Source organism: Phacochoerus africanus, chromosome 10 (genome assembly GCF_016906955.1).
Source record: "Phacochoerus africanus isolate WHEZ1 chromosome 10, ROS_Pafr_v1, whole genome shotgun sequence".
Classification (NCBI taxonomy): domain Eukaryota; kingdom Metazoa; phylum Chordata; class Mammalia; order Artiodactyla; family Suidae; genus Phacochoerus; species Phacochoerus africanus.
In genome coordinates, this window is record NC_062553.1 from 55818982 (window position 1) to 55846224 (window position 27243).

General features: G+C 45.7%; 2 protein-coding genes across 4 annotated transcripts in view; both read left to right on the forward strand.

Annotated features, from left to right (window-relative positions):
* Positions 1-402: 402 nt before the first annotated feature.
* On the forward strand, positions 403-26654 carry LOC125137533 (RE1-silencing transcription factor-like). 3 transcript variants are annotated; one of them, XM_047798299.1, is made up of 4 exons: positions 403-696; positions 7856-8759; positions 13763-13846; positions 20957-26654. In XM_047798299.1, exons 2-4 carry the CDS (start codon positions 7865-7867, stop codon positions 23077-23079), a joined length of 3102 nt encoding a protein of 1033 aa, XP_047654255.1. In that variant the 5' UTR covers positions 403-696; positions 7856-7864; the 3' UTR covers positions 23080-26654. The 3 variants fall into 3 exon arrangements, with proteins under 3 accessions (XP_047654255.1, XP_047654254.1, XP_047654253.1); XM_047798297.1 differs by lacking the exon at positions 403-696 and adding an exon at positions 1203-1347; XM_047798298.1 differs by lacking the exons at positions 403-696; positions 13763-13846 and adding an exon at positions 1202-1347.
* LOC125137532 (RE1-silencing transcription factor-like) overlaps positions 13763-27243 on the forward strand; it is a 162374-nt gene continuing 148893 nt past the window's right edge. Inside the window, exon 1 of the mRNA XM_047798294.1 lies at positions 13763-13846. The gene's annotated coding sequence lies outside the window, so the exon portion shown is untranslated. The remainder of the gene's footprint in view (positions 13847-27243) is intronic.

Consider the following 27243-nt stretch of genomic DNA (forward strand, 5'->3'; position numbering starts at 1 on the left):
CTTCTAAAGAGGCTGGTCGAAGCCTGTAGATTTGTCTTTAATAGCGCTGTTCTCTTGCAGGCACCCCAAGGCTGGGGGTAACTTTACCACAGTTAATTTAGGAAGGAAACCGAGAAAGGCAGTGGACTCGCTCCTCCTTACACCCAAGGGCCAGAGCGAGGGGCGGGGGCATAGGTGCGGCTCCCCCGAGCGCGCCCCCGGCGCGGCGCGGCGCGGCGCGGCCCGGCCCGGCCCTGCCCCGCCCCGCCCGCCCCGCCCGGCCCCGTGCGGTCACAGCAGCCGTGCTAGCCCAGGGGCGGGGCGCGCGCGGGCGGCGAGGGGGCGTGTCCGGCGGGCGCGCGCGGGCGGCGAGGGGGCGTGTCCCGGGAGCGGCGGCGGCGGCGCGGGCCGGGCGCGCGGCGCAACCTCCTGTGCTGGAATGTGCGGCTCCCGCGAGCTCCGGGCGCCCGAGCCGAGCGAGCGCCGCCGAGGCCCCGGGCCCCAGACCCCGGCGGCGGGGGCGGTGGCCGGGACGGCGGGGCGGGAGCCCGAGGCCTGAGGCCTCTGCAGACCCCCCTCTCGGGGCTCGGCGGGCCTCGACGGCCCCGGGCCCAACTTTTCCTCCCCTCCCTCCCCCGAAAGTCCGGCAACAAAGAAAAGGAGTCGGAGCAGGAGCCGCGCCGCCGGGGCTTCGCCCCTCCTCGCCCAGGAAGGCCGGTAAGCGCGGCGTGGGCCAGGGGCCGGGCGGGTGGGGGCGGCGGGCCGGGCGGCCGCGGGAGGGGGAGGGCGCGGAAGGACGCGGAGCGAGGCGCTGTCCAGGGCTGATTTGCAGATCTTGTGGCTCCGGCGGCAGCGGGGGCGGGCGGCCGAGCGGGCTCGGGTTACACGGGGACCCGGGGGCCCTCGAGGTCGGCTCCCCGCTTGGGGCCCCGGTGTTGGCACTTCCCCTCGTCATCCTGCTGCCCAGGTCCCGCCGCCGCCCCTCGCCCGCCGTCCCTGCCGTCCCCTCCCTCCCCGGCCTCTCGCTGTCGCCGGAAGGCGCCGTGGGGAGCGGCGGGGCGGGCGGAGTCGGCCCGGGGCCCGGCGGGCCCGCCGCTTGGGCTGGACAGCGAATTCTGCGCTCTGTCTGCCTCTCCGCGCGGGGCCCCCTCGCGGCCGGGGCCGGGGGCCGGAGGCTGGGGCGCGCGTCCCGCGGGCGCGGTGGGGAAGTGAGCGCAGACTTCCGGGGCGCGGGGGGCCCGGCGCGCGGATGGCGCCCGCGGAAGGCATGACTCGGCCGGTGCGGCGCAGGGACCGTGCGTCCTCTGCCCGGCCTCTGGCTGGGGGGACCGGGCCGGGGGGCCTCGGTGTGGCCGGCGGCGCCCCGAGGTGCGGATCTGCGGTCCTCGGTGCAGGAGGGAGCCCGGGACCAGCGCCGGGACGAGTCGGGGCGTGAGGGCGCGGGGAGCTGGCCGGGCAGGGAGGGAGCGAGGCGCCGAGTTTGCAGTGCCACTTTGTGTCGAACATGTTCAGAGAAAATGGCCGGATGCTTGTTGGGGTTGGGAGCTCGGCCGACGCCGGAGCTGGGGCCGCAGCCCCGAGGGCTCAGCGCCGGACTCCGGGCTGCGCTCGGACCGCCTTCCGGATCCACGTTGCGGTCCCTTTGCGGCTGGGGGATCAGGACCCGGACGGCGGGGGGTCAGGAGCCGGGTTGCAGGGTTGAGCCCTCGGACAGCGTTTGCTTTGTGTGATGGCATCTGGTTCTAACTTTTGTTGGTACGTGTAACTCGAGCGGGGCGTGTTGATGCAGTTGGGCCACACCGGCTCCTGTCTGGATTTGGGTTTTAACTTTCTTTTTTTTTTTTTAAGTTTTTTTCCACTCGTTTTGCTTTTTCTAACTTGCAAGTGAACACCTAATTGGAGCATAACGCCTATTAGAGTGGAAAGTACGGTGTGAAGAAGGTTTATAAGATGCCCAGCATGTTTTCAAGGGGACCTTGTAATGGCTCCGCTAGGCAAGTGGGCCGAGTCACGCACATGCAAGGAAGTTGCTGATTGTGGAGATGAGTTAACCAGTTATATGAGTTGAAAATTTCTTTAATTTTTGAATTAAATGCTCAAAATAAGTCTTGAATACACCAGACTTCTCTTCACAGGAAAAAAAGGTCTGTTATTTTTTTTTCATTTTTTAACAGGTCAAATCATTTATAAATAAGAAATAAGTGGTACTTTTTTCACAATATCGTTAACTCTTGAACAATACAGGTTTGACCTGTGCAAGTCCACTTAAATGTGGATTTTTTCAACAAATATATTGGTTAGTTTTGTTGAGATGTGCAATATTGTGAAAAAAATTAATAGACCATGTAGCCTAAAAATATCCAAAAAAGGAAAAAGACATGTTATGACTACAAAGTATATGTAGATACTAGAATCTTATTGTTTACTGCTGTGAAGTGTATAGAAACTAGTAAAAAGATAAAATTTATCAAGACTTGTGCACACAGGCAGGTAATCGACCATACACGAGTGCCATTCACTGTGGAGAGAAATGTAAACAAAGATTCAGTATTGTCATAACTACATAAAATTAGCCATAGTGCACATTGTTCTAAAGTAATGACTTCATGGCCACCTCCTGTTAAGATTTTGGTTAACTCAGGTGTTGGAAGTACCTGCTTGAAACCCCAGGTGAATCGCCTCATTTCCACGTGAGCAGTCTCTGTGGTAAATTCTGTGGCAGTAAAATTTAACCTCTCACAGTTGTTGCTTTTTTCATCCTGGTTGGTGCAATACTGAAAACCTTGACTAACGCCATGGACCCATAGTGCCATTTGTGGTGCTGGAAGTGCTCCCCAGAAGAGTAAAAAGTGAAGAAAAACTTTAGTTGCTTGATACAGACTCACATAGATTGACACAGACTCACATAGATTGACGTCTGCACTTAAGGTTGCCTACCATTGCAAGATAAATGAATCCACCCTAAAGACCAGGGGGTTTTGTTTTGCTTTTTTTTTTTTTTAAATAAGGGTCGCACTCGCAGCATATGGAAGTTCCCAGGCTTGGGGTCGAATCAGCCAGCCACGGGGGAATCCAAGCGGCATCTGTGACCTGCACCACAGCTCACAGCATCACCAGATCCCATGCCCACTGAGCGAGGCCAGGCATAGAAACCACGTCCTCATGGATACTAGTCAGATTTGTTTCTGCTGTTTCGCAGCAGGAACTCCTGATTTTTGTTGTTCTAAAAAAAGGAAATTCGGGAGTTCTCTTGTGGCAGAGTGGGTTAAGGGTTTGGCGTTGTCATTGCAGTAGCTGGAGTCCCTGCTGTGTGGCATGGGATTGATCCCTGGCCTGGAAACTTCCATGTGCCTTGGGCATAGCCCTCTCTCCCCACCAAAAAAGGGAAAAGAAATTCCTGAGGCGATGATTGCACCTATGCCAGCATGTCTGGTTTTAGGAAATACCTTTTTATCTCATATTGAAAATTCAATGTTTTGGAGTTCCCTGGTGGCCTAGCATTTAAGCATTCAACATTGTCACTGCTGTGGCTCAGGTTTGGGAGGAAGGGAGGGGAGAGAAGGAAGGAAGGAAAGGAAAGGAAGAAAGAAAAGAGAAAAAAATTTTTATCCTGCTGTATAGCACAGGGAACGGTAGTCACTTATGATGGAGGATAAGAAAAAGAATGTATATCTATATGTGTGTGTGTTTGTGAGACTGGGTCACTTCGCTATACAGTAGAAACTTTACAGAACACTGTAAATCAACTGTAATAGAAAAAAATAGGAGTTCCCATTGTGGCGCAGCGGAAACAAATCCGATGAGGAACCATGAGGTTGTGGGTTCGATCCCTGGCCTTGCTCAGTGGGTTAAGGATCCAGCGTTGCCGTGAGCTCTGGTGTAGGTCGAAGATGCGGCTCGGATCTGGCATTGCTCTGGCTGTGGCTACAGCTCCGATTAGACCCCTAGCTTGGGAACCTCCATATGCAGTGGTGTGGCCCTAAAAAGACAGAAAAAATAAAAAATAAAAAAGGAAAAAAAGAAAAAATAAAAATCATAAAAAAAGAAAGAAAATTCACTTTTTAGTGGGTACAGGATTGCTATAAAAGGAATGCCTATGGACTTTGTAATTTGAGAAAAAGCAAAGTCATAAATATGTGACTTAAAGCAAAAGGAAGGTGAAGGATATAAAGCTGTCTGTGAAGGTTGGTTTCATAAATTTTAGAGAGTTGGCTTAAAACATGTCAAGATAACCGATGTAGTGTCTGCTGATCAAGAGGCAGAAGAAAAGATCCCAGACTCCATCCGTTAAGAAAATCATTGATCACAACCCTTGTATATCAACTATACTTGAATTAAAAAAAAAAAAAAAAAAAAGGTGTCGAGGAAAAAGAATAGGAGCCTGAACAGGTATTTAATGCAGACAATAGTGCCCCCATTCTGGGGGAAAAATGCCACAAAGCACATTTATAGTAAGGAAGTGAGCAAGCACCAGGACTCCAGGCAGGAAGGGATGGGCTAACCCTTCTGTTCGGAGCAAATGCAGTCAAGTTAGGATCAGGACTGCTCTGTCTGTAAAGCTGCTCACCCTGAGCCTTGAAGGGGGGAGATTAACACACCTATGCCAGTCTTGGTTGTATAACAAGAAGGCCTGGACAGTCAGAACCTTTTTCTGGATTGGTTCTGTCCATGCTTTGTCCTTGAAGTCCAGAAGGACATGGCCAGTGAAGGCATTGTCCTGACTGCCCAGAATGGCAGGTTCCACAGGAAAGCTGATGCATGGTCTGCCTCCCCCAGACACACTGTCTAATTCAGCCTCTATGTCTAGGGTCTTTAAGGCTCATTGCACGTGGAATGTACTCTGTGGGAAGATTGAGAGGATTGTCACTGCTGTGGAAGGGGAAGCCCAGCAGAACGTCTGGCAAGTCCAGTGGATGAACTTATGGCCCACTCCCAGTTAGTGAATAGCACATCATCATCATACGGTATAATCAATAAACTTACCTGTGCTGTGCAGCAGAAATTGGCAGCATAGTGTAAATCAACTATGCTTTAATAAAAAATATAATAAAATATAAATAGTTAAGAAATACCTAAACACTGAAAATAGTAAAACATTGCTGAGAGATGTTAAAGAAAACCTGAATAAACAGTTACTGTAATCATTTTTTAAAAACCTTACCTGGGAGTTCCCGTGTGGCGCAGTGGTTAACGAATCCGACTAGGAACCATGAGGTTGCGGGTTCGGTCCCTGCCCTTGCTCAGTGGGTTAACGATCCGGCATTGCCGTGAGCTGTGGTGTAGGTCGCAGACTCGGCTCGGATCCCGAGTTGCTGTGGCTGTGGCGTAGGCTGGTGGCTACAGCTCCGATTCGACCCCTAGCCTGGGAACCTCCATATGCCACGGGAGTGGCCCAAGAAATGGCAAAAAGACAAACAAACAAACAAAAAAACCTTACCTGTTGTGTCTTGTGAGAATCTAGTAACTGCAAGAACCCTGAGACACTGTCATTGTCTTTATCACCTAAGTGTTCATGTGTAAGACTGTATTGAAGTGAATAGCCCATTCTCACACAGATGTAAGGTGACTGATACTTAGTATAAAATTAATAATGTATTTTCCTGTGTTTATAACTTTGCCTTCAAAAAAATTACACTACTGTACATTGTGCCTTTCTCCTGACTGGTCAAACTGTGTAGCAGTCTGTAATCACAGGTAGGTGGGTTTTTAAAATAATGTGACTTTCCAAGACTGTTTGATGAATATGACTATAATACTGTTTGCCATAAAATTTTTATAAAGATTCGTTCATTTGCATGTACTCAAGACTACTAGAATGTAATTATGTCAGTTTCATTAGGCTACCATAAAGCAGGCATATGCTTCTTTGTGGTCAGTGAATGAGTCATTATAGTTGTGAATAAATATGAATTTTTTTCATATTTTCATTTTTGATACCTAGTGGTATAACATTTATAGTATCTACGGTGTTTTATATCATATAAGGCAGTATGGATTTCTTACACACATCTTGTCCACAAACTCACGGTATCAGTAAATACAGCGCTGTAAATGTATTTTATCTTACTTTTTTTTTTAAATTCTATTAGATGATAGTTGACTTACAATGTTGTGTTCCCTTATGACTTCTTTTTTTGCCGTGCCTGTGGCACGTGGAAATTCCCAGGCCACACACTGAACTCGAGCCTCAGTAGTGACCCGAGCTGCTGTGATGACAATGCCAGATCCTTAACCATGAGGGCAGTCCTATGACTTCCTTTTCCCTAGCTTACTCTATCATGAGAATACAGTACATACCATGTATAATATGCAAAATTTGTTAATTGTTTATGTTATCAGTCAGCAGTGGCTAGGTTTTTGTGGAGTCAGAAGTTAGGAGTTCCCATTGTGGCGAAGTGGTTAACGAATCCGACTAGGAACCATGAGGTTGTGGGTTCAGTCCCTGCCCTTGCTCAGTGGGTTGACGATCCGGCGTTGCCGTGCGCTGTGGTGTAGGTTGCAGACGCGGCTCGGATCCCGCGTTGCTCTGGCTCTGGCGTAGGCTGGTGGCTACAGCTCCGATTCGACCCCTAGCCTGGGAATCTCCATATGCTGTGGGAGCAGCCCAAAGAAATAGCAAAAAGACAAAAAAAAAAAAAAAAAATCCCACGTAAAGAAGTTAAACTCAGATTTTAGGCTATACTAGGGAGTCGGTTCCCCTGACTCCTTGTTGTTCAAGGGTCAACTGTAGTTTGTTTTTTTTTTTCTATTTTGGCTGTACCTACAGCATATGGAATTTCCTGGGCCAGGGTTTAAGTCTGAGCTGACCTACACCTGCAGCAATGGTGGATCCTTAACCCACAGTGCCACAGCAGGATCTCCCTATAGTTTATTCTTTTGGAGGTAGTTGGGTTCATATGAAATTTAATTCACTGACCAATTATTACAGGCTTCAATTTTCCAGCCTGTACTTAGTCTATGCAGAGGTGGCTTTTGGATCCACCCACCCCCCCCCCTTTGTCTTTTTAGGGCTGCACCCATGGCATATGGAAGTTCCCAGGCTAGGAGTCGAATTGGAACTGCAGCCACTGGCCTACACCGCAGCCACAGCAACATGGGATCCAAGCCACATCCATGACCTATGCTGCAGCTTGTGGTAACGCTGGATCCTTAACCCACTGAGCAAGGTCAGGGAATGAACCTACCTCCTTGTAGATTCTAGTCAGGTTCTTAAGCTACTGAGCCACAACGGGAGCTGTGGATTTTTCCCCTTTCTGATTGAGACCAGTAAACTGCTGACGCAAGAGTTGGGAGGACAGCATATAAGGAATTTATGTATGGAATTAATGTATGATGTAAAATATAATTTTAATTAACACTAAAAATGAAGGTTACTTAAATTTTTGTACCAAAAAAGAAAAGCACTGGAGGGAAGCCCTGCTGGTAGTAAACGTAGTTGATGTCAAACATTGGTAGAGTTGTGTCAAACATTGGTAGAGTTGTTCCCATGGTGGCGCAGCAGGAATGGAGCCATCTCTGCAGTGCTGGGATTCGGGTTCCACCTCCCCTGCCTGACACAGTGGGTTAAGGATCCAGCGTTGCTGCAGCTGCGGCTTGGACCTGATCCCTGGCCCGGGAACTCCATATGCTGTGGGGAGGGCCAAAATAAAGGCGGGGGGGTGGTTAGATGTCATAGACATTGTCTTTTAAAGGCTTATTTTCCGTAGTTAACGAAGCTGACTGAAGATTGCATGGGGAAGTGAATTATTTGAAGTTAGGAAAAATTGCTGTGACGTCTTTTTATTATTTTTAATATCTATCCTTATTGCAGTGACGTCTTGGTTTTAGACCAGTAAGCATTGTGTTCACTCTGCTTTTGTGTTTTGTTGGAACGCAGAGCAGAGCAATGGCCACGCAGGTGATGGGGCAGTCCCCTGGCGGCGGAGGGCTCTTCCCGGGCAGCGGCGCCGTGGGCATGGCCTTGCCTAACGACATGTATGACTTGCCTGATCTCTCGCGAGCGGAGCTGGCCGCGCCTCAGCTCATCATGTTGGCCAACGTGGCCTTGACTGGGGAGGTCAGCGGCGGCTGCTGTGATTACCTGGTTGGCGAAGAAAGGCAGATGGCGGAATTGATGCCGGTCGGGGACAACAGCTTCTCGGAGAGTGACGGAGAAGGACTGGAGGAGTCCCCTGATGTCAGAGGCGAAGCCAGGGGACTGGAAAGCATGGAGCTGGAGGGCTTGGAACCCGGGGTCGTCGAACCGGGACCCGAATGTGCGGGATCCGCTGCCCCAGAAGCTTACAGCTCCAGGAGCGAGCTTCCTCCAGAGGCACCTGTCACAGAGGACAGAGGCAAGAGCTTGAGGACCAAGCCCTTTCGCTGTAAACCCTGCCAGTACGAGGCGGAGTCTGAGGAGCAGTTTGTGCATCACATCCGTGTGCACAGTGCCAAGAAGTTTTTTGTGGAGGAGAGTGCAGAGAAGCAGGCCAGAGCCCGGGAGGCCGGCTCCGCAGCCGCGGAGGAGGGGGACTTCTCCAAGGGTCCCATCCGCTGTGACCGCTGTGGCTACAACACCAACCGCTACGACCACTACGCGGCCCACCTGAAGCACCACACCAGGGCCGGGGAGAACGAGCGCGTCTACAGGTGCATCATCTGCACCTACACCACGGTGAGCGAGTACCACTGGCGGAAACACCTGAGGAACCATTTTCCACGGAAGGTGTACACGTGCGGAAAGTGCAACTACTTTTCAGACCGAAAGAACAACTATGTTCAGCACGTGCGAACTCACACAGGTAAGAGGGCCTTGCTCACTTGTCAGCGTCCCCCCCAGGTGGGACAGCCTCAGAAACACGCAGGATTTCAGACCCCCAGGTGGAGAGAGTGCCCCCCTGGGTCTGTGGGTAGCCGCTAACCAATACTCGCAGCTCTTAACGCTTTGTCACATTCCGCACGTCATTTTTTTTTTTTTTTTTTTTGCTGTTAAATGGCTGCACCAGCAGCAAATGTAAGTTCCCTGGCCAGGGGTTGAATCCTGGCCGCAGCTGCAACCTCTGCCAAAGCTGTGGCCATGCCAGATCCTTTACCCGTCTGTGCTGAGCTGGGGATGGAACCCACACCTCTGCAGCGACCTGAGCTTGGGCAGTTGGATCCTTAACCCGCTGCACCCCAGGGGGGAATTCTGCCTGGCAGTTCATGTTTTCAAATAGCAGTTTTTTGAGCTGTGCTCCAGTCCCACACACCTTATCCATTTACAGTTAGAATGCGTTGGTTTTAGTACAGTCACAGGATTGTGCAGCCAACACCATAATCAATTCTAGGACATCGTCACCTTCCCCCCCAGAGAAACCCCTATTAGTGGTTGCCCCCCATTTCTCCCCAGCACCCCTTAGTTATTTGCTTTGAAGTTGACTTTCACCCTTGTAATCATGGGGTCTCATTTTTGAAAAGCAGCGTCTGTAACTGTTGGTAGTTCATTTTCTTGTTTACATTACACTTTGCTGATGTGACTTGGTACCTTCGAAGGCTGCTCCCTGGTCTGAACAACATGACAGGGTAACCTAGTGCCAGCTCTTTGCATCACATGTGAGAAGGGGCTTGGGTACTGTTGGCATCAGGTCCCTTCTGCAGTAGTTGTCACTCTGTAGGACTGAACCTCGCGCTAATAAAGTGGGTGCTAGGGGAGGAATTGAGGTTGCTTTGCTTAGGTGTAGACATAACCAAGAAAACTTACAGAGAAATTCCCTGGTGAGAAAGACTTTGTAGCAAGATTTCTAAGCCCCAGCAGTTGGCTTCTGTGTGATTTAAAGATTTCAAATCCGGTCGAGTAAAAGATTTGCAAAATTACATGGCCTAGGAAATGAAAATGACCTGGACATCCTACACCATTAATCACTTGACAGTTAATCAAATGACCTGTTACACTAAACTAATCTCACCTACAATATCATAAAATAAATCCGAAATACTGTACGTGCTTGAGCCGTAAGTACCGCATGTTCCTTTAACAGTATTGTCAAAATTCTGGGGCTTAGTTTAGAATCAGCTGTAATCCGTGGCGCTTTCAGCATCTATGGTAAAGGATACGGTTTTTGTGTGTGCATGTTTATGAGTTTTTTAACTTGAGATATTGCTGACATGGATGAATTTTTACAGATATATATATACTCAAAACCACCATGTAAGTTAACATAAAGAATATTACCCCAGTGCCTTTGTCTTATTAAATTTTGATGTGTGTGTGTGTGTGAATTGTGACACTTAAAATTTTTTTTTTTTTTCATTTTATTGCCACACCTGTGGCATATGGACGTTCCTGGGCCAGGGATTGAATCCTAGCCTCAGCTGCAACCTGTGCTGACCTAGCCATAGCTGGGGCAATGCCAGATCCTTTAATCCACTGTGCTGGCCTGGGGATCAAACCTGCACCTCCACAGCCACCAGAGTTCCTGCAGTCAGATTCTTAACCCGCTGTACCATAGCAGGAACTCCAAAATTGTTGAATCACTACACAATTTAAAATTTGTCCCCAAGGAGTTCCGCTATGGCATAGTGGGATTGGCGGCTTCTTGAGAACGCTGGGACACAGGTTCAGTCCACAGCCCAGCACAGTGGATAAAGGACTAGTGGTTGCTGCAGCTGTGGCCTGGGTAGCACCTGTGGCTCAGGTCCGCTCCCTGGTCTGGGAGCTCCATTTGCCTTGGGATTAGCCAAGAGAAAAGAAAAGAATGAAAATAAAATAAAAATTTTCCCCAAGTCTAAAATATTTTTAAAATAAAATTAGTTGATTTTAGAACATTTTTAGAATTAGGAAGAAAAGGAGAAATGGAGAAATCTGGGAAATTTTCACTTTTAGTGTCAATATACAGTTTTCATGTAACTATTTAAATAGGAACTGTACTTTTTGCCATTTCTTAATTTTTTATATTGATTTATTTTCATCTAATTACAGTCGAGGTGACTAATTTTAATGGCAGTATTTTATTTTGTTATATTTTTTAGGGCTGCATATGGAAGTTCCTAGGCTAGGGATCAAATCAGAGCTGTAGCCACTGACCTGCACCACAGCTCACTGCAATGCTGGATCCTTAGCCCACTGAGCGAGGCCAGGGATTGGAACCCCCATCCTCATGGATACTAGTCAGGTTCTTAATCTGCTGAGCCACAATGGGAACTCCTAAAATTATTTGATCTTAACACTTTTTTTTGTGTGTGGGGGGGTCTTTTTAGGGCTGCATTGGAAGCATATAGCGGTTCCCAGGCTAGGGGTCAAATTGGAGCTATAGCTGTCGGCTTATACCACAGCCACAGCTCACGGCAATGACGGATCCTGAATTTACTGAGTGAGGTCAGGGATTGAACCCACATCTTCACGGATCTCAGTTATCACTGAGCCACGACCACAAACATGAACACAGCTCCTTCATGTTCTTTTGTTGAGTGCTTAAGGTTGGGTGCTTTCTTCTACTCTGTGCTAAACGTGAGAATAGTTTACTGAGGAAAATGGGGTGAGTGTTTCCTAAGAGGAAAACTTGAGACTTGAAAGCCTAAAGGGATGTGCCCAAGGTCACATACAACTAAGATTCAAAGTTCTGAATCTTTTTTTTTTTTTTTTTGTCTTTTTGCTATTTCTTTGGGCCGCTCCCGCGGCATATGGAGGTTCCCAGGCTAGGGGTCCAATCGAAGCCGTAGCCACCGGCCTACGCCAGAGCCACAGCAACACGGGATCCGAGCAGCATCTGCAACCTACACCACAGCTCACGGCAACGCGGGATCGTGAACCCACTGAGCAAGGGCAGGGACCAAACCCACAACCTCATGGTTCCTAGTCGGATTTTAACCACTGCGCCACGACGGGAACTCCCCTGAATCTTTTTATAGGTAATTATAGTGAGGAGGGGATGAGGATTTTCATTTGAGTCTTCAATCAAAAGATTTTTCATTTTGTGGTTTTGATATTTAAGCAGGTCACAAATCCTACTTTCATAAATGACGTTTTTGCCTAGAATATTTATGCCTATATTGGTGAATTGCACAGATAGAAACAATCCATTTTGTTATAAGAATTTCAGAGCAAGTTATCCTTAGTTGATCCTTCATGTTAATCTATACCGGTATTTTCCTTCCATTAACATTTTTTGGTAACAGTTTAATTGATATGCAATTTACATACCATATAATTCAGTGTGGTTTGTTTGGTCTGTTCTAGATGTTTTATATAAATGGAATCATAAGTTGCCTTGGCAGCCACCTTCTTTCATTTAGTATAATGTTTTCAAGGTTCATCCATATCTTATTTTTTGCCAAATAATACTCTCCTATATGGATATGCAATATTTTGTTCATTCATCAGTTAATGGATATTTGGATTTTTTCCAGTTTTTGGCTATGATGGATAATGCTCTTATGAACTGTCATATACACGTTTTTGTGTACACATATGTTTATTTTCTTAGGAGTGGAATTGCTCGGCTGAATAGTAGTTGTGTTTAATACCATTTGAAGAGCGAGCTGGCAGACTGTTTTCCAGTGTGGCTGCACAGTTTTACAGACACATGCATACTGTACCAGATTCTCCACATCCTAACAAATACATAGTCACCTCTGTTATTTTGATTATAGCTATCCTAGTGAGCTTGATGTCTTTGTGTCTTCGTGGTTTTGATTTATATTTCTGACATGACTGATAATATTGTGCATCTTGGAGTTCCCGTCATGGCACAGTGGTTAATGAATTCGACTAGGAACCATGAGGTTGTGGGTTCAATCCCTGGCCTTGCTCAGTGGGTTAAGTAAGGATCTGGCGTTACTGTGAGCTGTGGTGTAGGTTGCAGACGCCGCTCGGATCCTGTGTTGCTGTGGCTCTGGTGTAGAACTGTGGCTACAGCTCCTATTCGACCCCTAGCCTGGGAACCTCCATATGCCTCGGAAAGCGGCCCTAGGAAAGGACAAAAAAAAAAAAAGGTGCATCTTTTCAGGTGCTTATTGGCCATTTATATGTCTTCTTTACAGAAATATATTTGACATTTTTTGAGCTATCTTAGAATTTTTCCAGGTCAAGCTGGGCATTTTGCTGCTACAACATATTTATAGCTAATCTATAGCTACTAAATAATAGCAGTAAATAATTATTAGAAACACATTTCACACTGATCAGTGTATTCTTTTTTTTCTTTTGTACTCTTCATTTCCTTGTTCCATTTAAAAACTTTTTTTTATTTTTAGACACATCTATTACTATAACTCGTAGACAAAATAACTGATTTTTTTAATAACTTTTTTTTTCCTTTTTAGGGCTGCCCTGCAGCATATGGAGGTTCCCAGGCTAGGGGTCATATTAGAGCTTTAGCTGCCAGCCTATGCCACAGCCACAGCAATGTCAGATCCGAGCCACATCTGCAACCTACACCACAGCTCACAGCAACGGCAGATCTTTAATCCACTGAGCAAGGCCAGAGATTGAACCTGTGTCCTCAGGGATGCTAGTCAGATTCAGTTCCACTTAGCCATGATGGGAACTCCAATAACTTTTTTAAAATTTAATTTTATATTGGAGTATAATTGATTCTACACAGCTTTTTTCTTTTTTCTTTTTTTTTCCCCTTTGGTCTTTTTAGGGCTGCAATAACATGTATATTCTGAATAACTTTTCTAACATAAAAATGGATTGGTTTGCCAGGAACAAGAAAAAAAATCCTTATTAAAAAATGCTGAGTACTGAATGATGTGTGTAGTGTTAATGCGAATCGTATTTGCTTTATTTTGTCCTGTATGAACACTAATCCTGATGTTCTTGCAGGAGAACGTCCGTATAAATGTGAACTTTGTCCTTACTCAAGTTCTCAGAAGACTCACCTAACCAGACACATGCGTACTCACTCAGGTGGGTGACAGATGGGAACTTTACTGTCATTTCAGGAAACTGCATTACAAGGAAGTTCTTGCAGACCTGGAACTGGGTCATTATTTATGGTTTATTTTAATATAATTTTGAAATTAAAAGAGTTAAAAATTACTGTTTGGGGTTCCTTTGTGGCTTAGTGGGTTCAGGATCGGTCGTTGTCACGGCTGTGACTCTGGTGGTGGCTATGGTGCAAGTTCGGTCCCTGGCCTGGGAACTTCTGCATGCTGCAGGCAAAGCCAAAAAGAAAAAAGAAATTAGTGCTCTGCTAGTGTGTAGCTGTAATTTTTTTTTTTCTTCTTTTTTGGCTGCACCCACGGCATGTGGAAGTTCCCAGGCCAGGGGTTGAACCTGCACCATAGCAGCCACCAGAGCCACCTGCATTGATAATGCCAGAATCTTAACCTGCTGAGCCACAAGGGAACTCCAGAAGAGCTATTTTTTTTGTTTCTTTGTTTTGTCTTTTCTAGGGCCGCACCCGTGGCATATGGAGGTTCCCAGGCTAGGGGTCTGATTGGAGTTGTGACCACCAGCCACAGCAACTCGGGATCCGAGCTGCGTCTTCGACCTACACCACAGCTCACCCCAACACCGGATACTTAACCCACTGAAGCAAGGCCAGGGATAGAACCTGAAACCTCATGGTTCCTAGTCGGATTCATTAACCACTGAGCCATGATGGGAACTCCCAGAACAGCTATTTTTTTTTTAACACTGATTAGATACTGACATGATACTGAATATATTGGGTGTAAGTAAGAAAAGCTAATGTTGGTTCTTTTTACCTTTGTAATGGGACTGTTAGACAATTTAAAATTACCTGGTTGCTTGCATTTTATTTCTGTTGGGTCTTGCTGTCTTAGGTCAGTAATGGCGTAAGATTTGATTATAGTACGAATTCTGATTTGAGCAGCTCTGAGGGCTCACAGCATGTTTGCTGGCCTCTTTTGACCCTGCATGCTTTCATATTACATATTTGGAATGTTCTTTCTCAATCTCCTGAACTACTGAGTTGAGTCTCTTGCCTAGAAACCTGTTTTTTACATTACTTTTAGGTGCTTTCTGGTTTTATTTTCTGCAGGTAGCATGGGTGCTTTGTTGAGGGTAGGCCATCCTGTCTTAATGATAATTCTGCAACATTTAAAAGCTTTTCAGGGGTTGACACCTTTTCATTTTCATAACTATCTTACGGTGTATAAGTTCTATTATTGTCCCATTTTACAAATGGGGAAACTGAGACTTTGAAGAAATATGGCCATTTTTCCTGTGACTGTCCCCTCCTTTGGATTTGTCTTACTTGCTTTCTTATGGTATCATTTCGTTTTCCTCTGTCCCTGTGCCTCGTATAATTTGTATACTGGAGATTAAATCTAAATGTTTTAAATTGTAGTTACTAATGGGTCTCACTTCAAGTCCTATCTGGTTGACCTATGATTTGTATCATGGAATCAGAATGAGAGCACACACATCTTTTTCACTGAATCAGTAATACCTTTGTCATTGTACACCGGTGTATCTATGGTGTTTTACACCAGTCAATAATCATTGCCTGAATGGTTTTGCATTCACTGCTCTTATCTTGAACTTTCTTTGCTGTATTTTAAAGGTGGTTTTTAGTAGTTGCTGTTACAGTACAGCAAGTATTTTAAAAGTGTTAATAATGAGTAATAGTTAATATTTAGTGTATGCATGCTGGGCACTGAAAATTTGGGGTTTTTTATCTCTAATCGTAGTGCCCCTAGAATACTTAAATCCCAATTTATACAGTAGGACACGGCCTTAGAGAAAGTAGATGCTTTATCTAAAGTTAATTGCTATTCCTCTAAATTATTTCCAGCAGACCTGCGTTTTAGTACTTTTAATTGAATTCAACTAGTGTTTAGCCTCATTGTCCCATATCAGCATTGTTAAGAGAATATTATGGATCAGAAAATGGCTAAGGAGCTACAGCTAAGGAAACAGGAAACAAAAGTATGGTGAGAGCAGAGTGATTATCTTTTGTTTTGTTTTTTGTCTTTTTGCTATTTCTTGGGCCGCTCCCGCGGCATATGGAGGTTCCCAGGCTAGGGGTCGAGAGGGAGCTGCAGCCACCGGCCTACGCCAGAGCCACAGCAACTCGGGATCTGAGCCGCGACTGCAACCTACACCACAGCTCACGGCAACGCCGGATCGTTAACCCACTGAGCAAGGGCAGGGATCGAACCCGAAACCTCATGGTTCCTAGTCGGATTCGTTAACCACTGCGCCACCACGGGAACTCCAGAGTGATTATCTTTTATGGGGATGCCAGTAATTTGTGAATCAAAAACAAGAAACACACGTGGTTAGTTCGTTTTGTATGTGAGTGTGAAGCACACGAGGCCAGTTTTGTTTTCCTCTGTGAGTGTGAAGCACATGAGGCCAGTTTATGTCCTCTGTGAGTACTGAATTATTTCCAGCTGACCCTGTGTTTTAATACTTTTAGTTGAAATTGCTGATAACACTTGCAAATCAGGTGAAGCTAAGTGAGGTAGAATTGGGTGGGTTTTCTTTCTTTTTTTTCCTTTTTTTCTTTTTTTATGGCCACACCAGGCTAGGGGTGGAATCAGCTGCCTCTGCAGCCCCACACCATAGCACGGCAATGCCAGATCTGCGCCACATCTGTGACCTACGATGCAGCTCTTGGCAACTCAGGATCCTTAACCCACTGAGCGAGACCAGAGGTTGAACCCACAACCTCGCAGGGACTATGTCAGGTTCTTAACCTGCTGAGCTGCAGCAGGAACTCCTGGGTAGGTATCTTGCTGCTTAGGTTGCATGGAGGTGGATGCTTTCTCAGTGGCCTGGAGTCTGATCTTGCAGGTCACCTTAGGCATTTGCTTCCTTTCTCATGTGAATGTATTTTAGGGAAGAGAAGTGTATGCTCATTCTCTTATTTCTGGGAGAGATTACGCTCAGTTGAGTTTGGTACTTTTTTTTTTTTTTTTTGGTCTTTTTAGGGCCACACCCAGGGCATATGGAGGTTCCTAGGCTTGGGGTCCAATTGGAGCTGTAGCTGCCGTTCTGCACCACAGTCACAGCAACACGGGATCCGAGCAGTGTCTGTGACCTATACCATAGCCCACAGCAGTGCAGGATCCTTAACCTGCTGAGCAAGGCCAGGTATTGAACCTGTGTCCTCATGGATGCCATTCGGATTCGTTTCCACTGATCCACGACGGGAACTCCGAGTTTGGTACATTTTAGCTAAAATGCAAAATAAATTGGTTTCTGAAGCAAAACCATATTGGTTTTTTCCTTGCAGCATGTCCATTAGCATAGGTCTTCCCAGGCCATCGTAGGAAGGGATCAGTCTTGGTCGGTGAAGTACAGACATGCTAACCTCAGCTGCAGCTAGTGGTGCCTATAACTAATGGTTGTGACACTTGTTCACTTGGGTAGTGGAAGATCCTGAGATAAGCCCCAGCACTCCCTGTCCTGTTCTCAGTACATGTGCTCCCATTTCATTGTGGATGAAGTAATCAGTTTGTATCTGCCATTATGATGTTTCTGTAGGTATCCCCCTGGATAGTTCCCCTATCCTGCTAGTGTAGGGCTTCACTGGGAATATTTTCCCATTATGACCGTAATGGGTGTTTGTTTTGTTGTGTTGTGTTTTGGTTTTTTTTTTTTTTTTTGCTTTTTAGGGCCACACTCAAGGCATATGGAGTTTCCCAGGCTAGGGGTCAGATTGGAGCTGTAGCTGCAGGCCAGTGCCACCGCCACAGCAACATAGGATCTGAGCTGTATCTGCAACCTACACCACAGCTCATGGTGATGCCAGATCCTTAACCCTCGGAGTGAGGCCAGGGTTAAGGCCTCATGGATGCTATCAGATTCGTTAACCGCTGAGCCGTGATGGGAACGCCATAATGGATGTTTGCTAAAGGGAACTAACAACTTGCTAAGTTCTACCTCCACTGACCACTCTTCTTAAAATGGAAAAAAAAAAAATTTCAGCAAAAAAAAAATTTACTCTCCCTTCACCATTTAATTATTATTACTGCACTGGGGTTCAAACCTATGCCACAGCAGGAACCGAAGTCACTACAGTGACAACACTGGATCCTTAACCCACTGAACCAGAAGGGAGCTACTGGGCTCTTCTTCATAAGAATGTGTAAAGTTTATAAAATTCCCTTTTTTGAATTTGCCTTACATCTGTACATTAATTTGGATAGAATAAAATAGACATTGGACGCATTTTTAAAGATATAAAACAAGTAAATATTTATTAGACCTAGAGAAGGGAATTAAGTTAAAACCATTGGTACAGGTACGTTGCTGTGTCTCTGGCATAGGGCAGTGGCTATAGCTCCGATTAGACCCCTAGCCTGAGAACCTCCATATGCCGAAGGTGTGGCCCTAAAAGGACAAAAGACAAAAAAATAAAATAAATAAAACCACTGGTACAGGGCAAAAAAGATTTACCTTCACCTAGGTATTAAGAAACTAAACTCGATGATGGAGTTCCCGTCGTGGCTCAGTGGTTAACGAACCCGACTAGGAACCATGAGGTTGCAGGTTCAGTCCCTGGCCTTGCTTAGTGGTGTAAGAATCCAGTGTTTCCGTGAACTGTGGTGTAGGTCGCAGACGCAGCTCAGATCCCACATTGCTGTGTCTCTGGCGTAGGCCAGTGGCTACAGCTCCGACTGGACCCCTAGCCTGGGAACCTCCATGTGCCACAGGAGCACCCCCTAGAAAAGGCAAAAAGACCAAAAAAAAAAAAAAACCAAAAAAAACAAAACTACTCTTAATGACTAGATCTCCCAACACAGGAAAGATTTAATGGCAGGAAAGCAACATGGGAGTGGGGTGAATGAAGCATGTGATTGGTGCTGACACATTTTAAACAGGCCTGTGAACCTGCCTTTCCTGACCATCGCACAGGTGAAGGCTTGCGTCTTTCTTGGTGCTGGCTGTGTAAATACCCATGAGAACTTATAAAAGGGTGACATTTTCTTTTTAATTCTTTAATGAGCACAATGTTTTCCTAAAGAGGTCAACTCCATTTTTTAGCTATTTGTTCACATAAAGATAGAGTTTATATGGTAAGGCAGGATGAATACAGGAAATCGTCCCTTTAGTTTACTCATTCTAAAAATTACCAGTTTATTCCCAAAGTGATGACTTACAGGTAATGAGTATTGACTGATTGGCTATCTGCTCTGTGCTGAGTGCTTTGTATGGATTAGATTATTTATAATTCAAAACAGCTAAGAATAATTCACAGATGCAATGAGGTACTGCTGCATAGCACAGAGAACTATATCCAGTCACTTGTGATAGAACATGATAGAAGACAATATGAGAAAAAGAATGTGTCGATGTATATATATAGCTGGGTCACTTTGCTGAGCAGCAGAAATTAAACATTGCAAATCAACTATAATTAAAAATTTTTTTTTAATTTTTTTTTTTTTCTTTTTGACTTTTCTAGGGCCACTCCTGCAGCATATGGAGGTTCCCAGGCTAGGGGTCAAATCGGAGCTGTAGCTGCCGGCCTACACCACAGCCACAGCAACACCAGATCCTTAACCCACTGAGCAAGGCCAGGGATCGAACCCGCAACTTCATGGTTCCTAGTCGGACTCGTTAACCACTGAGCCACGACGGGAACTCCCCAAAAGATTTTTTTAAAGAATAATTCACAGGTGAGGAAACTGAGCCTTTGAGTCTTCAGTGCCTTGCTGACGACCTCACAGTAAAGCTACAGAGCCCCTGTTTGACTCATAGATATCCTCGCTGCAGAACAAGTTCTTAACCATTATGCTGCATATCTTCCCTGCCTGCTGTGTCTGTATATGTTCAGGAAACGTTGTCTCTGTTGATCTCCCTCAATGGGGAGGACACGATGATGGGACCGTGTGCAGCTAGTGTAATGTACACGTTAGAAGTTTCTGGTTATGATGTGTTCTCGGTCAGTGTGGGGAGGAGCTGCGTCTACTGTCTGAAGGACCTGGATATGGTTTTGTTCTTGTGATCAAGTATTCTGTCATCAGCCATCTTCTCCTCATGTAAAAAAGCTCACCATCTACGTGGTTTTACTAAATGCCTCCGTAGTTTTGTTGAAAAATGAAAACAAATAAGATTTGATGTGAATTTGAGAATGTTTGAGAAGTGAAATTTCATACATGTCACTTTCCGTTTTTCTGCTACGCTTTCCCTTGGACCAGTGGGGTATGGATACCGTTTGGTAATATTTACTAGAGTGTGATCTAGGTGGGTATGTATTCAGGTAGAATGAGTTCATCTCTGCCTTTAAATGGGGTGGGGGGGGATGCGGGGTGCTTCTGGTCTCGTGTGTGCCTGTGGCTGTGACTGTGTTTGCTTGTTTTATGGACCATATCTATTTGTTGCCTCTTTTCACTCACCTGGTGTCTTTGCCCATTCTCTAGAAGGAGGAGGGAGAGAATCAAGACTCGGGCTCTACGTTTGCTGCGAAGTAGCGCCCCTGGGCACTGGGAATGTTTGCTGATTGAAACTTGACCCAGTTCCTGCTCTGATGCTCAAAGGGTTAGGTTGAGAGGAAAAGCCTTTTTACTCCCAGAGGCCAAAGCATTGTTTTCAAACTCTGGGAGCGGTAGCTTAGAGTGTGAGATAGTTATTTTGAAGTCTCAAGACTTATCTTAAATGTACGGGAATTTTATATTCTACTCCCTTATACATTTGTTTTAACTAAATATAAAAAATGTGAAATTATCTTCTCTCTTTGGGTGACCAAGCCCCTAAATTAGCCTTGAGAGCCCAGGTCACTTTGCTGGTAATTGACAAATCTGTGTTCTCTAATAGTGCTGGAAAGCCTTAGCTTGGTACCCTGTTTTAGGAGATGATGATGAACTGAGAAAATTATCCTTCCATTTGGTATGAGGGTCAGTGTCAAGGGGAAGAGAAAAGATATACAAATAAATATGGTAAATGTGAGTTGCATGATGACGTCTTGGAGAAATAGTTTTTGTGGTTTTTTGTTTTTGTTTGCTTTCCTATGTATCCAATTCCTTGTCAGGTGATTTGAATAAGTCTTAATTCACTTCCTGGTGTATGTCTCCAGTAACATCTCTTGTTTACCCTCAGGTGAGAAGCCATTTAAGTGCGACCAGTGCAGTTACGTGGCCTCTAATCAACACGAAGTAACCCGCCACGCGAGACAGGTGCACAACGGGCCTAAACCGCTGAGCTGCCCGCACTGTGACTACAAGACAGCAGACAGAAGTAACTTCAAGAAGCACGTCGAGCTGCATGTCAATCCACGGCAGTTCAACTGCCCGGTGTGCGACTACGCAGCTTCCAAGAAGTGTAATCTGCAGTATCATTTCAAGTCGAAGCATCCCACCTGCCCCAGTAAAACGATGGATGTCTCAAAGGTGAAACTGAAGAAAACCAAAAAGCGAGAGGCCGACTTGCCTGATGACAAAATCACCAGCGAGAAAACAGAAACGGAGCAGGCAAAGATAAAGGGGGACGTGGCTGGGAAGAAAAACGAGAAGTCTGTAAGAGTGGAGAAAAAAGAGAATGTTTCAAAAGAGAAAAAGCCTTGTAGTAACGCCTCCAGCCAGGTGACTACCAGAACTCGCAAATCGGCCATGGAAGCTAAAGACGTGGAAGCCCACCCAGGAAACCGTTCAGAAGCAACCTGCACCACCAAGAAGAGCAAGAGGAAGGTGGGCGCTGAAGCCCGTCCCTTACAAGAGCCTGTTCCGGATGAGGAACCTGCGCCAAAAAAGAAGAAGAAGGCAGAGAGCAAATCCAGAAGTGGCCAGGAAACACCAAAGGGTGACAGCAGAGTGGAGAATAAGAAGCAAAGTATTTGCATGAAGAAGAGCACAAAGAAGAAAACTCTGAAACATAAACCCTCTAGAAAAAGCAGCAAGGCGGCTCAGAAGGGTACTGTCCAGCAGAAACCTGCTCAGACAGAGCCTCCTCAGGTGGGGCCTGCACTGCCAGACCCGCCTCCCCCTCCTCCCTCTGTGGGGCCTGGCGAGGTCATTCAGGTGACACCTGCTGAGGTAGAGGTTGCTGGCACGGAGCCTCCCCCTGCGCCCCCTCCTCCTCCTCCTGCGGGGCCTGCAGGGGTCGTTCAGGTGACACCTTCGGAGGTAGAGGTCGTTCAGGTGGCACCTGCAGAGGTAGAGGTTGTTCGGGTGGCACCTGCGGAGGTTGAGGTTGTTCAGGTGGGGCCTGAGGAGAAGGAACCTCCCCCTCCTCCCGTGGAACCTGCGAAGGTTGTTGAGGTGGTACGGGCGGAGGTAGAGTTTGTTCAGGTGGCACCTGCGGAGGTGGAGGTCGCTCGGGTGGGGCCTGATGAGACGGAGCCTCCTCCTCCTCCCCCTCCCCCCGTGGGGCCTGCGGAGGTTGTTCAGGCGGCACCTGCGGAGGTTCAGGTGACAGCTGCAGAGGTTGCTCGCCTGGGGCCTGATGAGAAGGAGCCGCCGCCTCCTGTGGAGCCGATCCCCAAAAGGTCTCCTCGAAAAGAGAGTGACCGGGAAAAGCCCGACCCGCGGAGGGCCGTGACCCAGGAGGAACAGGTGCTTGTTGAAGGTGGCCCGGTGCCTGTTCAGGATGGGGCCCGTGGGCAGGACCTGTCACCACCTCCACCTCTGCCGGGGGAACTCCCGAAAGAAGAGGCGTCCGGAGACCGAAACGTTGTCCCTGCAGGCGGAGGTGGTCAGGAAGCCCGTCTCGGGACCGAGGAGGCGGAGGAGGCCGTGGAGGGTCCAGCTGGTCTTGGCGCCGCCATCGAGCCGTCTGCTCAGGTTCCATCCTCTGAACACAAGCCGAGGGAGCCCGAACGTGAGCCTCCGGAGGGCGCACGGGTGGCGATGGACAGCGACGGGGACAAGGCGGAGAGCGCCCCTGGCAGAGACCCAGCCTCCCGAGCACCCGGGGCGTCCCCTCCGGTCACCACGGCCGCAGGTGGGGCTCCGGACGTGGAGGAAGACGAAGGCATCCACAGTCACGACGGAAGCGACCTGAGCGACAACGTGTCCGAGGACAGCGACGACTCAGGGTTGAACGGGGCTCGGCCGGCCCCACAGGAGACGCGCGGGAAGAGCGGCAAGGATGCATTGGCGGCGGGCGGGTTCGTGTGCATCTTCTGTGACCGCGCGTTCCGGAAGGAGAGGGACTACAGCAGGCACCTGCATCGCCACCTGGTTAACGTCTACTTCCTGGAAAAGGCGGCGCAAGGGCAGGAGTGACGCGGCGCGGGCGGGTTCAGCTTGAGGTCTGGAGGGTCCCCGTGGCGTTGTGTGGTCATCTCTGGGGCGGCCCGCCCCTGGTCGGTCGGTCATGTTGCTTTATTGGGTGTTGGTCTGGGTTTGTAAGCGGCGGGGCCGGCATGTGTAGCTATGAAGCGGGTCTGAGGGCGTGCAGTGCAGCAGCAGGCGGGGAGGTCTGTTGGTTCCTGCACGGGATTGAACCCTTGGGGCCCAGGTGGCGTCAGAGCGGGCTGCGGCTTTGTCCAGCTCCGACTTGGCGGTGTCTCCGCGCGCCTGTCTTCCTGTCTCACTTGAGTGTATTCCTAGTTCCTCTTTCGCCCTAGCAAAATTGGCATACTTCGGTAGCAAATTCCCTGAAGAATTTACCTGCTTTATTTAAAGTTAGCACTTTAAAAAATTTTTGAGATGAGAAGAGACATTTAAATTGAAGAGAAATTGTGCACGTTGTACTAGTCCAGGTATTTTACTTCCTGAGTTTTGATCAATACAAATTTCTTTGTGTATGTTAATTGTCATAAAAAATATTTGATTTTGGTGTTTTTTTTATTTCGGTGCTTTAATGGCTTAAGATGTTGCACTTTTTTTTTTTAAATCTATGCAGTTACAATTTTTTCTAGAAGTAGCATTTGTGTCAAACAATAACACTTTATACATATGTTTGCATTTTATTTTTTCCTCATAGGAGGATACTTTTAATCTTGTTTGCAAAAGGCAGCTTTCTTCCTTGGCTGCAGTTGTCTTTTCTGCAGAATATTAGTGTGTGCAGATTTGTGAGCAGATGAAACAAGCTCAGTTCATTGATTTGGGTAGTCATATCTATGCCAGAATCTGCATCTAAGTTATTTTTTTTTTAATGGATATATTGAATTGACAGCACCCAGTTCGAACTTTACAATAAATAAACCACTTAGTTTATAGTGAATGGATTTGTATCTCAACTACCAAACATAAGTAAAATTTTTTGGTCTATTGTATACTGTCAAACCTTTGAGGAACTTTTTTTTTTTTTTTTTGTAGATGGTATTTATAGATCTACTCTTCTGAATAAAGAACTTTAGTTTTTATTTGGAAACTGCAAATCTGGAATCAGGAGGCAGAAGTGCTCCTTCACGTTATACAGAATATCAGTGTGTGAGATTCCAAAGCCATAGCAATGATACAGAAAACTTTAGGAAGAGAAGGTAGCATGGATGCTGGTAGACCTGCTGCTGCTTCCTGTGAATTTGGTGAAAAAGGCTGGTGAAAGTTCAGTTCAGTTCATATTTTTAAAAATCACATTTTCTCAGGGATCTCCACCAACTAATGCGTGTCCTGGCTGTTCCTGTGACAGCCTTTTTCTTCAGACAAGGCCTCAGTTGAGTTGCAGCTGCTTTGGTGTTCCTATGGGGCACTGTGTTTAGAAGAGTATGTACCCCAGATTTGTTGGTAGATTCTTTGGCCAGTTGCCAAAGAATATGAAAGAATCCAAGAAAAGATTTTTTTATTGTTGATTGTTGATAACAGTTACTGATTGTAGTCTAATTATGTGTGATCCCAGTAGGGAGCCTCGAGCAGTTCCTATCCCCTCAAGTTCTGTTCTGAAATAACCACTTTATGTTTCATTCATTTCTTTTTGTCTGATGATGTCTGAGGCAGGTTTTAGAGTTTGGCAATGCAACACAAAAGATCAGGAAAATATTGAATTGTGGGTGAAAAACTTGTTAAAAATCTGAGAAGTTGATGTTAAAACACATTTGAGCTTGGAATTGACTGGGAGGCCAAAGATTTCAAGAAGCAGAAGATTGTCTCAAGACGTGAGGAGTAAATTGTGTGTTACTGGTGTGTGTTTTGTGTGAGTGATGGGGATTTATAAATGGTGTGAATTCTTAGCTCCGACAATCAGTGTCAACACATCAAGCTGCAAATATTTATGTTTTAAATCTTAAATTATAAGGCTAGTTAAATCTTTCTAACAGCTAGTTTTAATGTTTATAGGTACATTTTATGTAAGTTTCCTATTACAGTGTATATGAAAAGATTCTTGTTCTGTACGAACTACAGATTGGGAATCAGTTTGGGGAAGGGGTTTTGTGGATTCTTTGATACTTCGAAAGAAAAAAAATTGACTTCTGGGGAATTGGATTAATTTTCTTACCTAGATTTTAAGAGTAGAATGCCAAAAGTATGAAGGAAATTAAAACCCCTTATTATTAAAGTGATCTGTGAAACCATTGTTGCTGGAAATTGAGTAGACTTTGAGGCCTTTCTTCCAGAAAACAAGGACTCAATTGTCAGAACCTATATTAGGTTCCTAACTTTAATGCCATGTATTTGTACTTACTAAAATTGTTACATTGAAAAGTATATTAGAAATATGAACTTCTAGTCTAGTTGGAAGTTCTTCCATTTTAAAAATGTGATATATGCATGGGACTGTTTGAATTTTTTGGTTTTCTCAGTTTCCCCTCCACTGGATAGGATTGAAGCTAGAATTTTCCCTTTTGATAAGTAAAAAGTGAACATGTTATTTGTGAATTGATGTTTAGTGTTAGAGTTGAAGTATTTAGAATATATTTTAAGCCTATTCCTTGGTAGCCTTATAAAAAGATATCTCTTAACTATCTTTTGCACCTATATTCACATTGGTTTTCAAGATATTTTAAGTTATATTTTTTTCCTCTTTTCAGAGTTGCTTCTCTGGGATTGCTTTTTTTTTTTTTTTTTTTCAATTGAGGTATAATTCACAAAGGGCTGCATTTTTTTTGTTGTCATTGTTAAGATTTCTTATAATTATGGCAAGATATTTTACTCTAGTCTTCCAAGAAGGGCCATTTTTAGTTTTTAGTCACTTCTAAAGTCACATGGTCTTTAACTTAGGGGACTATTTTGCATTTGATTGCTGATTCCTATTTAAGCTTAAGTCATCACGTACATGTCACTCATGAATGTTGATCATGGAAGGACTGCCTTTCCTGCGGTTTCGGTTCTGGACTGAAAAGATGGGGGAGAAACTTCATTTTCTGTTCTGCGCTAATCAGAAAAACAGCTCCTCCTCAGTGTCCTTGCTGACTGGATTGATGGCGTTAATTCCAATTTAAGAAAGTATCTGAATCTTGGTTTGAGTAGATTTGGGATCTACATGCACTATGGACTAGATCGGATAGCTTCTACTTTTTCACACGTATACATCGGCTCTCCCCACTTTCCTCAATATCCATTAGTTCTTGAACTTGGTAAACTGGCATTGAAACAGTACAACAATGTTTTGTTGCACCAATTTTATGAACTTTTACAGTGCAATACGTATTATTTTTCAGAGACAAACCAAAGGTTAATTTCTTAAGGTTCTTGCTGTTTGTTTTCACAGCATTTGATGGAAGATCTTTTATATGCATTTGTATTAGGTGAAAAATAAACAAGATTGCAAATCTTTTTTTTCTTTTTAAAAGCAAACCATGTACCAAGTTTTTGGTCCAAATTATGTAGGATAAGTTAAATTTAAATTGCATTCTATTAACCAATATGAGTGTGTTTCTGTAAGTATAGTTATGTTGAAATAAAGTTTTTAAAAAGCATGTTTGCCTTTGCTTATTATTGGCATATATCAAATATTAAGAAGTCAGATTGATTTGGCTGGATTTGCAAGTGTATGAATAATTTTCAAAATATTTTACCCTGGATCCCCCATGCTAGGTGGGAAGGTTGCAGAGGTCTTTGTTGTTGGGGTCACAACCCACAGAGCCTGTCCTGTATGTAACCTGCCTTCTGGGAGGTGGAGCTGGGCGAGAAACAACCACACACAGTTGACAGCAGTTTCTCCATAGTAATTCCTTCCCAACGGCAGAACCCTTCAAGAGTTTTTCTTTTCGGGCCATATTCTCAGCATATGCATGTTCCCAGGCTAGGGGTCTAATTGGAACTGTAGCCCCTAGCCTACACTATAGTCACTCAAAATCTGAGCTGCGTCTGCCACCTACACCATAGCTCCTGGCAAAGCTGGGTTCTTAACCCACTGAGCGAGGCCAGGGATCGAACCTGCATCCTCATGGATGCTAGTTACCACTGAGCCATGACGGAAATGCCTCAACAGTTTTAATACACGTGTCTCTTCTCATTTGCTGGCCTGGTATTAGTAAATTTTGGCTCAAAACTGGGAAAAGGTGT